The sequence below is a fragment of the Apteryx mantelli genome, chromosome 4 (assembly GCF_036417845.1).
Source record: "Apteryx mantelli isolate bAptMan1 chromosome 4, bAptMan1.hap1, whole genome shotgun sequence".
Classification (NCBI taxonomy): domain Eukaryota; kingdom Metazoa; phylum Chordata; class Aves; order Apterygiformes; family Apterygidae; genus Apteryx; species Apteryx mantelli.
Genome location: NC_089981.1, coordinates 59,521,869 through 59,534,849, shown reverse-complemented (window position 1 = coordinate 59,534,849; position 12,981 = coordinate 59,521,869). Strand labels below are relative to the sequence as shown.

General features: G+C 34.3%; 1 protein-coding gene across 7 annotated transcripts in view; it reads left to right on the top strand.

The window, feature by feature from the left end:
• Positions 1-12,981, top strand: part of HECTD1 (HECT domain E3 ubiquitin protein ligase 1) — a 67,700-nt gene that overhangs the window by 24,386 nt on the left and 30,333 nt on the right. For 4 of the 7 annotated variants that reach the window (XM_067296682.1, XM_067296684.1, XM_067296679.1 and 1 more), the window contains 13 exons: positions 105-393; positions 772-848; positions 935-1,033; positions 1,383-1,497; positions 2,091-2,265; positions 4,209-4,347; positions 4,552-4,722; positions 5,547-5,769; positions 8,991-9,254; positions 9,388-9,464; positions 11,458-11,592; positions 11,822-11,968; positions 12,361-12,455. In XM_067296682.1, the coding sequence (XP_067152783.1) occupies positions 105-393; positions 772-848; positions 935-1,033; positions 1,383-1,497; positions 2,091-2,265; positions 4,209-4,347; positions 4,552-4,722; positions 5,547-5,769; positions 8,991-9,254; positions 9,388-9,464; positions 11,458-11,592; positions 11,822-11,968; positions 12,361-12,455 (2,006 nt within the window). Of the gene's footprint in view, positions 1-104; positions 394-771; positions 849-934; positions 1,034-1,382; positions 1,498-2,090; positions 2,266-4,208; positions 4,348-4,551; positions 4,723-5,546; positions 5,770-8,990; positions 9,255-9,387; positions 9,465-11,457; positions 11,593-11,821; positions 11,969-12,360; positions 12,456-12,981 lie in introns of those variants that run through there. The other 3 variants (XM_067296683.1, XM_067296680.1, XM_067296685.1) reach the window with 2 other exon arrangements.

Here is a 12,981-nt window from a genome sequence, read left to right as displayed (position 1 = left end):
ATTTTAAAGTTATTTTTAAAGGAATAAAAGGAAACATTTCATATGGAAATGAAACCCAATTCTGATAGTATTTTCTAAAGCCTTGTATATTTTTTATTGTTCAGACTTTTAATTATTTCCAGGATCTCCTAAGATCTGAACTTCCAGATTCTATAGAAAGTGCGTTGCAGGGTGATGAGAGATGCGTACTGGATACCATGCGGTTAGTAGATCTTCTTTTGGTGCTACTGTTCGAAGGGAGAAAAGCCCTGCCAAAATCCAGTGCTGGATCTACAGGCAGGATCCCAGGATTGCGAAGACTGGATAGTTCTGGGGAACGTTCTCATCGGCAGCTGATAGATTGCATCCGCAGTAAGGATACTGATGCACTAATAGATGCTATTGACACAGGAGGTAAGCAAAAGTACTTCAGAAAAGAAAATAAGTAGAATATCTGCAAGATCTTTGTCTTCATAATTCCTGATGTCATAATACTCACAATACTTAGCTAGTATCATGAAATTCTTTATATACAAGTTCAGTAGTTCATGAGTTATTTATATACAAGTTCTTTTACTTTGTTAAATATGCAGCAGTTCTAGTTGGTGATAATTCCCATTCTGCTTTTTATTTTTGGATTGTAGTTAAGGATATGAAAGCTTTCATACCATAGGATTGTGGAAGATGTTTAAAATTTTTTTTAAGACCTGGCATTTATTTAAGGAACACTGCTGGTGTTTAATATATAGTGTTGTGAGCTTTAATTATTTTATCTATTATTGTATCTTTTAGCTTTTGAAGTAAATTTTATGGATGATGTAGGACAAACTCTTTTAAACTGGGCCTCAGCTTTTGGAACTCAGGAAATGGTAAATTAATTTTACAGAATTTTAAAAACTTAGGTTATTCATGAAAAGAAAGAGATGAAACAAGTGGTTTGTTTCTTGTTTAATAGGTAGAATTTCTCTGTGAAAGAGGTGCTGATGTTAACAGAGGTCAGCGGTCATCCTCATTACATTATGCAGCATGTTTTGGAAGACCTCAAGTAGCAAAGGTATGATGCAAACTTCTGTAATGTGCTAGAAAGACTTGTGTGGTGACTTTTGCCTTATTCTACAGAAAAGCTTTTGATGCAATATGTTTAACAGTTGTATATTTTCAAATATTTACACATTCATTCTTTAGCGGGTTTATCAAAATGCCAATTTTTGGTTATGATAGGTCAGTAATATGAATAAAAGTAGTTTTATATTAGCTCTACAGGTGTAAAAAGCACATGAATGTTCTAACTTTGCATACAAGTATGAGAAAACTTTAGGAGAGCTGTATGGAAAAACAGTTTATTTCTTTGGAGGTAAAGAATTTTATATATTTTTTTTTCTTTAAAAAATATATTTTCCCAGACTCTCTTGCGACATGGTGCAAACCCTGATTTGAGAGATGAAGATGGGAAAACTCCATTAGACAAAGCTCGTGAAAGGGGGCATAGTGAAGTAGTAGCTATTCTTCAGTCTCCAGGTGAGTGCAGTTCTTAATGCATACTCTTTGCTAGTAGAATCACTTGTAACTCAATTATTTTTAGAATTTTACTCTATTATGATTCATGAAAAAAATGTAGTATTGTGTGGCCAACCTTCCTTACCCTGAAAGTACCTATCAAAACCTTCATGATTTGTAAGGTATTAAGGGATGGGGAATTCCAGAAGAAACTGCTGGGTAGATGCAATAGCAGTGCCAGTGGTCCTGCTTTTCAGTTGCAGAATGGCGCTGGATTGGGGTTTGCCTGTGGATTCAGAAGATATCAGCCTTAGTAGCTTCTCTGGCATCCTTTCTTTCAACGTGCAAACTGCACTTTATCAATTCATGAGGCTTTTGTAGCACAGGAGCCAGAGGTGGCCATCCCTTCATATTTATTCTATTTTTAAGAACTTCCAGCTTTTCATGCAAGTGGTCTTTGATGCTTGTCATCAAACAAAGTCTTTCCTGTGTAAATTTTACATTTCAGGAATGCCTGTTTCTGTTCAAGTTCCTGGATGTTAGTAGAGAGAGCTTTTTACTTTTATTGAAAGATTTGTTTATCGTTGAATGTTTAACGAAAAAATATTTTGTAGGGGACTGGATGTGTCCTGTTAACAAAGGGGATGAAAAGAAAAAGAAAGATGCAAACAAAGATGAAGAAGATTGTAATGAACCCAAAGGAGATCCAGAAATGGCACCAATATACTTGAAAAGACTATTGCCTGTGTTTGCACAAACATTTCAACAAACTATGCTCCCTTCAATAAGGTAATAGTTAGTCACGATAGACAATTTCCCAGTACATTTTTGATTTCTTCAGACACTATATTAAAAATGCCAAGGTGGATTTTTTTCTGAAAAAATTACCACATTTGAAAGTTGAAGAAGTATCTTTTAAAATACCAAAACCTCTTTAAGAGGAGGCTTCAGGAGCATATCTCTGTTCACTCTAACACTTAAATGTATTTCTGCTTGAATAGAAATGGTGCTTTGAAAAGCATTGTGAGTGAATATGAATCTGTTTTTCACTTAGTATTTTAAGCAGCATTTCTTCCTTTCTTGCGAAATGGTATCCTAAAAGAAATACAGTTAGTCAAAAGTGGGCGAGAGATGCCCACTCTGGACTTACGGATACTACGTGTTTGGTCACAGTTGTTTGCAGCCACAATAATGGAAGTACTAATTTGGGAGGAAAAAAAATGAAGTGTTATCTAGATGCATACACTGGAAAATCAGAAAGGCTGGAAAAAAGCTTAGAAGGTTTTTAAAAGGCTTCAGAAAGCTTCAATTAAATTAAAGTAGTGAGTGGTAATCAATGAGATGAACTAAAGGTGGAGCTGAGCTTGAAATTAAGATGTCTGAAAGATTTCAGCATTTGTTTACTTTGGACACATTGACAATAGTGTTAAACAGCATGAAAGTTTTAAAAGCTTTTTTAGACATAATTTTGACTAGAGTAGGAAGCAAATGGGATATGGAGTATGGAAAGAAAAGGGAAAATATAGAAGAAGCTTGCACAATTTGCGCTATTGATAGTTGTAATAGAAGAAGAGATGAAGGGGACGATAAAAGTCAAAAGCCCTTATAATAAATGCAATGGTAAATAATTTAGAACACGTATTGACTCAAAAACGGAACATGATATTGTGGCAGACATGGCAAATGGAGTCCTAGGATACAGGACTGGAGGTAACTTCATATGTAGTACAGGTTAAGGGGATGCACTAATACTAGATTTGATCAGTATGTTTTTAAATACTGTGGAAAGAAAATGGAGAGCATACACAGAGAGCCAGAATATTAATTAACTGGAGAAGATGCTCCTTACTGAGAGAATTAAAAGAATTTAATCTAATTTAATACTTAAAAAGGAATACCGTGGGCATAATGGTTGTGGTAAATTGTGTATGACCATAACCTTTCAGCCTTTTACTCTACAAACATAACATTTGCTTAAACTCTTACTAGTGTTCCCAGTGTACAAGTGCCTTCAGCAGTGAAAGTACAAGATATAAAAGTGCTCTTCAGTAGAGAGAGAGTCCACAAGAGCTATTAGTAGGAGGCTGAAGCTGGGCTCTTTCAAATGATACAGTATTAATGATTTGTGCATGACTAACTGCAGACTACCAAAAGTAGTTGTTTCTCCATATTTTCAAGTTTTCTTTCTGAATCAGACTAAATCATGTTTTAAAATGTCACCCAAATAAAAATTCTGTTTTAACCATACACAAGTAATTGGCTTCCAAACAAATTCTAGTTTTTACTATGATATGGCTGCATGATCTAGTAGTAATTTTAGACTTTAAAATTCTAGAGATCTGACCGAAACTCTGGAAGTATATGAAAGAAATGAAAGGTTGAGCAGGATACCTGGGAGAGAGATGGAGCCTGTATAAATCAGAAGTGAATTGGCATCGCTAACAGTGGATAAAGGCAGAATGTAGAATAGGTTTGCATAGAAAAGATTTGAAGAGAGAAAAACATACTAGACTGTCATAATACTGTAGAATCAAAAAGATCAGTAGGTGAATAATTTTGGCATTAGTCTGGGACTTCCTATCTGATAACCAGGGCTGGAATTCCTCTCAAAATTGTTTTTGTACACATGCGTAAATGCATACAGAAGCAGTTTTAGCTTGAGCCTTTTTGTTGCTTTGATTGCTGCATGCTTTATTTTTGTAAGAATCTTCTTTCTATAACTTCTTTTTAAGGAAAGCAAGTCTTGCCCTCATTAGAAAAATGATACATTTTTGTTCTGAAGCACTGCTAAAAGAGGTTTGCGATTCTGATGCTGGCCACAATCTGCCCACGATATTGGTTGAGATCACAGCTACGGTTCTTGATCAAGAGGTAGGAAAAAAGAAAATTTTGTCCTCTTATAAAACCAGTGCAAAAAGAGGTTTTATGCTCATTGATCCCACGTTTATTAATAACTAACATTAAAGTGTTTATAGCATCCATCTGTGGTGAGGTATGAAGTTCAGCATGTCAAGATAATTTCAAGTAAACAGATCTCTGCTTTGATCATTTCCTTTCCATACCAATTTATTACAGGATGATGATGATGGCCATTTGCTAGCCTTGCAGATCATAAGGGATTTGGTGGATAAAGGCGGTGATCTTTTTCTAGACCAACTGGCTAGGCTTGGTGTAATTAGTAAAGTGTCAACTTTGGCAGGACCATCTTCTGATGATGAGAATGAAGAGGAGTCTAAACCTGAGAAAGTAAGTACAGAGTTATTAGGGTTTTTTTTTCCTGTAAAACGATGGCTTTTAATGCAATTTTCAGTATTATGAAAGTGTCTTACAGGTAGATAGCAAGCTAGATAGGTAACTAAAATAATGCTTATTGTATGCCTTTTGTTGAATTGTCTTTTTTGTTTCTGAGTTTTGTAACTTCACTTCCTGTTAGCACATTGTTATCTGCTGATTTTGCTATCCATAAATACTTATGTGTGGTCAACTGGATTATGATATTTGTATTTGTCTAGTGTTTCAAAAATGACTGCTAAACAAAATGAATCCCTTCTCAATGGAATGCATCTCTTTCAATGTGCATGTATCAAATAACTGCAGGTGTTTTTAAACCTTGCTAGAGAATATATTAAAAATACAAAACCAGAAGTATTTTCTACATGGTGCAAAGTTTTGAAATGCATGTTAAAGTTATTTACCAACTTCCAGCAGCTATATTACTGACCACTCAGATACTTCTAGCTGTTCAGTTAAGTAAAACAAACAATGAGGATGTTGAAATAATTGTTAACAGTGTGAAGTTTCCGCTTCCTTAGTGTTCTTATAAGATCACTTTTGATTAGAGTTGGATGTCTCAGTTGGTAGGCTGTTACTGTCGAGTAGTTAAATCTGTATCTGAAAGGGAATGTTTTCTTTCAAGTGTCTATTCTGTCAATGAATGCTTTTCAAGATACATTTTACAGACAGAAAAGCTTAGTTCCTATACTTCCAGTTTGAGTAAATTTTTCTCCCCTCAAACCTTTTTACAATTTCTGTATTCTGTATGTTTTTTTCTTAATACAATTTTGTTACAGGAGGATGAACCACAGGAGGATGCTAAAGAACTGCAACAGGGTAAACCATATCACTGGAGAGACTGGTCAATCATAAGGGGAAGGGACTGCCTCTATATCTGGAGCGATGCTGCAGCCCTGGAGCTGTCTAATGGCAGTAATGGATGGTTCCGATTTATCTTGGATGGGAAGCTGGCCACGATGTATTCCAGTGGCAGCCCTGAAGGAGGATCCGATAGTTCAGGTAGTTTCTTCTCAGTTTAAGTCCAAGTTATGTTTTGAGACTATTCCGTTTGTTTATATAATTTGATTGGAGCTATTTTGTTTTGCAGGAATTGGCTTTCTAAGTAGTAAAGGATGTAAACAGGTGGAAGGTGGTCAGTTAATTGTGATGCTTTTCATCAGATAGCATGTGACCATAACTTGACTTCCTTGGTGAATTAAGTGTTAAATAAACACCTTGCCAGTAAAAGTGTTTTAACTTTGTTTTGTTTTGATTCTTCTTCATGCATACTTAATTTTTTCACCCCAGTCGTTAAAAGCACTTTCTAGTGGCCATCCCAGGAAAAGCAGGTTGAAATGGCAATTTGTTGTTTGCTTCTAGCTAGCAGAATGAAACTGCATGCATTTGAAGACAAAGTAATGGAAAGTTTCTCATCAAGACTGGGAAACAAGTTACAGTGTCTTGTTTGTTGGAGAGAGGATTAGGGAACAGACCTTATGCACTGGTGATACCTTTTTTTTTTTTTTTTTTGATTCTGTATAGAATATGCAATTTGTTCTGAATGCAGAAACAACCCTCCTTTATTGTTTTTTTTCTTTTTGCAGCAGTTCATGCATTTACGGAACATGTAAAATGTTTTGCAATATTACGTTTTCAACAAGCCATTGAATGAAATAACAGAACATATAATTCAGGATAGAAATGAGGTTCTAATCACTCTACCTATCAATTCTGGGGCATTAAGATAAAATGCAATATAGTGTGTTTCTAGGTCATAACACAGATGGAACCACTTCTAGGTGTGTGGGGTTTTTTTCCCCCCATCAGAAAATGTATTATTGAGCATAAGGTTCTGAAAGAAGCAACTTTCTAAACAAAGCTAATACCTTCAAAGGCAAACAATTCCTGTGTTGAGATGCTTGTTTATTATAATGTAATTTTAAGAAAATCTGTGAGGTTAACTTCTGAAATTCTTGTAGCCCCTGCATGCCAGTTCATCCTTGCTTCTAAATTACAGGGAGGGGAGGGAGGGGTTCACTGCTTCTTGTATAGGATGAGCAGAAAGGAGATTGTTCAGATGAATTTGGAGTGAAGAGAACATTTTAAAAAAAAGTCCGACTGTTAATTTAAGATGATGTGTCTCTTCAGATCAGTCTTTTTTTAAAGACTGAATAAATCCAAAGTTTTTGAGTAAGATATCTAGCAAGGGACAGAACTAAACAAAGATTAAATGAGGCTACTTAACATTTTTCTTTAAGCCATCGTCTACTTAGAGCACTGACATTGCGGTGTGGTTGGAAGTTGAACCGCTAGTTAACTCTTAAGTGTGTGCAGCAGCCTGTCTTTCGTTTAAGAGCTGTGGAAGGAGTATTTATTGAAACTGGCTGAACGTACTGTAGTAGGGAACAGAGTCAGAGTATTATCTAAGTCCTGAACTATTATATATGTTCTGCTGTTTGAAAGCATTGCTGATCAAGCTCATGGTATACGTTTTAGTAACTATTGACTGGCAAGAATGCAGAGGGTTGTAGCTGTTGAACTTGTTAGTGTGAATCCCAGAATGAAGGCGGTTGGGGGAGCTGTATATATACTTTGAACATTTTTAGAAGGTCTGTCCTCACCCCTCTCCACACTAGCTTAATACTTGTTTTGTTTGAGTTTTTAGAAAAAAGTAAAAATTCAATGCAAAAAGTGTAATTTAATGGCAATTCTGAAGCTTTAAACAAGTCTCAAATTTCAGTCTAAAGGAGCCTGAAATTATTCCGAACTATGTGTAATCATTGGAATTTAAGTATGACATGTTGCATAGTAAATATGTAAAAATATGACTGTGGAAATTCAGAAAGGTTTCATTAACCAAAATTTAACTTTGCATGTAAAATCTCAAAAATCTTTTTATAAGCCTCCTTCCTGGATGTTAAGAATTTGAAGCAATAAAGGAAAGAATTTTATGCCTAAAAGGGTACACAGAGATCATTTGGTTTTGTATTATACAACATTAAAAATGGCAAAATTCAAAAACACAGAGAATAAGTCATTGCAGCAAAAGGAAAACAGCAATTTTATATGCACATGCACTACAAAAGAAGTTGTATTTGTCAGATCACTATGCTGAAAAATGAGGATCCTGGTTAACTTTGAAGCAGAGACATTCTTTACATTAGTGAATTATTGCATTTTTATTTTATGTGGAAATTTCTACTTTTTAAAATTAAACTCATCAATTTCTGGCATTATGTTAACATTTCAAATATTGTATGCAGTCTTCTAATTATTACAATATCAAAATAAAAAAAAACTGAAATAGTCGTTTCAAGTAATTTCAAGCTAGGTTACCTCCATATCCAAAAAATAGAACACGATCCTTCTGTTATCTATTAAATTATATATTTATACAAATATTTGCTTTTTGTCAATCCTCATATGGTGTCATTAGATTTATTTCATGTTTCTATCTGAGATGCAGAAGGCCTGAAAATAGTTACTGAAAAAAGGAATAGGAGCATCTGCGTTACAATAACCTACTGAATTAGAATAGCGTACCTGAGTTAAGTTACATAATTGCGGCTTTCTCCCTTTCTCTGAAGTGAATGTAGAATTTTTGGAAAGGAGATGAGTGAAAGTTTTAGCACAGCTTATAAAAAAAAAAAAAAAAGTGCCTTTATGATTGTCAATCTGAGCAAATGGCCATCATCTCAGCTGAAATTTGCTTTTACCACATGTTGATCATCAGACTCTAAAGTTCTGGTTTTTGTTTTTTTTTTCTTCTCCTTTTATATGGCTTTGACATCTTTTTCTCCACTTCTTTTAACTTTGAGGTTGTGATTGCTGTTTTCCTGCTGGAGTGTTCATGGAGTGTTTAATCTCCTATTTCTAAAACACACGATAATAGTTCATGTTGGCAATAATGAGATAAATTATTTTGCAAGACTAAAAGTACACCATAGATCTGTTTCATTTCTCTTCATTTTAAATATGAAGTTAGATTAATATATCTGTCAACAGCACTGTTCAGAAAGAGCTGCAGTGTCCATTTCAATGTGATTGTGGAATAAATCACTGTTGGAGTACATTAAGTGTAGTGGGAAGAAGTTTTAGAATATTTTAAGACCCTTAATTTCAAACTTAATTTTGCATTGAATATACTTAGTCATTTTGCTCCTGCGGGGGAAAGCTTGAGATAAGATAGTTGAAATCAGTTGTCAGGAGGGGAAAAAAAAAAAATATTTCTTTTTAAATAGAAAGCAGGAGTGAATTCCTTGAGAAGCTGCAAAGAGCTCGAAGTCAAGTGAAGCCATCTACCACAAGTCAGCCAATTTTATCAGCACCAGGGCCAACTAAACTTACTGTGGGAAACTGGTCACTCACCTGTTTAAAGGAAGGAGAGATTGCCATTCACAATTCAGATGGTCAGCAAGCTACAATACTGAAAGAAGATCTGCCAGGCTTTGTGTTTGAATCTAATAGAGGAACAAAACATTCATTTACAGCTGAAACCTCTTTGGGTAAGTATATAGATATGTGTAATGTGCAGGTAGGAGCAAGTGTATGAGAGGTAGCTTGGGGGTGGAGTTGGTGTATGTCTTTTGTTTTGTTTTTTAAATCTGTGGGAAAATGACCCTTTAAAATACTTTACAGGGTCAGAATTTGTGACTGGATGGACTGGCAAAAGAGGAAGAAAGCTAAAATCTAAACTGGAGAAAACAAAGCAAAAGGTTCGTGAGCATCTGTGGATTTTATACTTAGAAATTGAGTTCGTTTTATTTAACATGTTTAGGGAGATTTAACTTCCTATTAAAGAATCAAAATCTCTGATTTCAACTATATACAATTTCATGTTAAGTTCTGAAGGAGGAAATTTCACTCAGAAGAGAGTACTTTGCAACTTCTTTTATACAGCAGTCTTAGCAAACTGTGCTCGTATAGAGAAAAGCCGATTTCCTTTTAGAAACAATGACACAAAAAGTCCTATTCTCCTGGCCCACATATGAATAATTCTGTAATTTTTTCTTTTTTTATGCAAAAAGAAAAAGCATTATGATCAATGTACTGATCTCCTGTGAACACTTTTTTAAAAGTTCTTGGAGTATATACTTCATGATTTTTTCATAACTTGTTCCTGTTCTCATTTTGAATTGATGGAAGTTTTGTAGTTGGTTTAGAGTTGAGATCAAGATACTCAGTTGTTGATCTTCCCTAAACAATTTTTTTTTCTAATTAATCCAACATTTCTGTTTCAGCCAAGAACTGTGAATTAACAATTGCCCGAACATTCAAAGTTTTTTTTTAATCAGAGATGTCATGAACAGGACAGTAATCATCTGTAAATAACATATCTGCATTTTAGTCTTATGTTCCAAATACTAAACTTGCTTCCCTAAGGATAACTAGAATAAAATATTTTATTAATGTCATTGTAAACGTACTCTGCAGGTCTCGAGGGAAATCCTTTGAGCATCTGAACTGACATAGGCTAGATAAGTCTTATCTTTTTACCTTTTTATCTTTTGTCTTGCTTACGTCTTCAAACAGAAGCTAAAATAACATTGCCAATAAAATGATGTAGTTATTCCAGGCTGTCTGTGAACATGTGTACCACAGTCATATCAGAGGCATATGTTACTTTATATTCCCTACATTTTGATGCTAATTTTGAGCTGGATGTAGTGATGGACAAGGGGATGGAGGTGAGCTGGAACGGGCAGTTCCAGTATTGTAGAGGTTATAGTAGAGCAAAATGTGTAAAATCCCTCATCTTAGACTTCTATTCAAAAAGTCTCTTTTCTCAGACTGAGAAAAGAAATAGGAGATAAGAAATCAAGGCTTAAGCTTTTTACAAAAACCCATAGTATCAGTTCGTTCTATGGCCAGCTGATGCCAAAAGCTCAAGCTAAACCTCAGTCTTCACCTTTCTTACAGTTTCTCCAACGCAGCTAACGTGTATTGTTCCAAAAATCTGCATTATGTAGAAAACTTGCATTTGGGGAAATGTGACATTGAATTGAAAATCAAAATACTATCTGAATGAGGATCAGTTGAATGATAAAAGGAAGGCAGTGCTCTTTCATATCTGAGATTATGCTATATAGCTCCAAAGTTTGTGAGAGATCTTTTATTTTAGAGCACATGATAATATCAAGCAAAGATTCTTGGGAAATTTTCTTAAAAGGAAAATGTTTACTGAGAACTCATTTTGTAAAATCTGTATCCTGTGTGCAGCATGCTTTGTGGAAAATAATTCTTATTTTCATAAGCATAAGGTCACCTAATGACTTGTGTGAACTGGTTTAAGAAATGTGAATAATCATTCAGAAGCCATATAACAAAAACTTAATTTTAATATTATATCCAAAAAGATTTCCAGATCTCTGATACAAATTTAAAATACAGATTTACAGATTAAGAGCTCTGTCTGTTCTGCTCCCTTTGTGCTGCAATTTGTTTAATAGTCAACTTAGCGTTTGCAAGTTTCAGCAAAATTTTCCATGCATTTCTATTTATTTTCTCCTGTATTTTTACCCTTTTACAACCTTTGAATTTCATGATGTGTTTTATGATAGATTTCTGTTCTTCCCTATTTGTTTGTATCTGTTGTTGTGGACTACTTTGAAAAAATATGAAGTTTCTAGAATCATGAAGAATACCTGGAGACTAGTCTTTATATGTGAAGTATGGTATGACTTCTGATTACAAAAAATCAATTTGTAGGTACGTACTATGGCAAGAGATTTATATGATGATCATTTTAAAGCTGTTGAAAGTATGCCTCGAGGAGTAGTTGTAACGCTGAGGAACATAGCAACACAGTTAGAATCCTCGTGGGAACTTCATACAAACAGACAGGTAAGTATATCTCCTTTAATTTATAATGTTAGTGAAAATCACATACTAACATTCAGACTAGTCCATGTCATGGTGTAAAGGAAAGTCGCAACATGTCTATCCGTGAAATGTGAGTTTCTTTAATGCATGTAATTACTAGTTATATACTTGATCGGGACATTGTTTTTCAAATGAAGCAACTGGAAAAACTGTTACCATGTTTCACCATCATTGTCTTTTTGTTTTCCAGTGTATTGAGGGAGAAAATACTTGGAGAGATTTAATGAAGACTGCTTTGGAAAATTTAATTGTACTGTTGAAGGATGAGAACACTATTTCTCCATATGAAATGTGTAGTAGTGGCTTAGTTCAATCATTGCTTACAGTTCTAAATAATGTGAGTTTACAGACCACAAGCTTCTGAAAAAAAGCTTTTTTCTGTTTTTTTTTTTTTTTTTAAGTAGATATAGACCTCAATTAAAAAACCTCTGTTACAAATAAATGTGGCTTTTTCCTGTCTTTATTAAAATCAGGTGGACTTGCACTAGTTAGTGGTCTTACCCATTGAATGTATGCTATCACAATAGATGATTTTATTTAGTGAAGTCCTAAGTTCAAGTAAGCCATTAAAAATCTTTTAAGTCAACACCTGCCAGTTTAATGGCATCAGCCATTAGACTCTTGGCATAGATTTTAAGCCTAAGCAGATAGTTTTTCCAGTATAAAGAATGAACATATAAGTTGTTTTGTATTAAAAAACAAAACAAAACTTTTTTTCTTTTCTCTTAGAATGTCGATTTAGATGTGAAGCAAGATTGTAGTCAACTAGTAGAGAGAATAAACGTGTTCAAAACAGCATTCAGTGAAAATGAAGATGATGAAAGGTAAAAAAAAGCCACCACAAAAAAAACCCAGGCCCAACAAAACTTGTGTTTACAAAGCAGTAAAGCTCATTTAGAACAATTTAAAGACAACAGAACAGTTCTTCCCTTTTTAGTTTCAGTCTTTCTCTGAAGAAATGGAAAATTGGCCTTAAAAGACAGCATCTGTTATTGAATTAGCAATTAAAAATTTTATGGAATTACTTTGATATGTAGTAGTCAGCTATGTTGTGTGTATGCCTGTGGACAGAGATAAAGGTGATTGTTTATCACTTATTACGTGCAGATTAATATTTTTCTTACTGTGTTATCAGCACGTGACTAAAAGTCGGAAGTAGACAATGCAAATGACACCTGTAGAAATAGCAGTTGAGGTATTTGCTAGAACTTTTTTTTACAGCGAATGAACTAAATTATCTGGATTAATACCATTCCTTTAATTAAAAAAAAAAAAAAGCTGTAAATATATTGAGGAAGACAGAAGTGAACCAAATGCGAAGGTGTATTAATAATTTGAGTCTGAACTTGA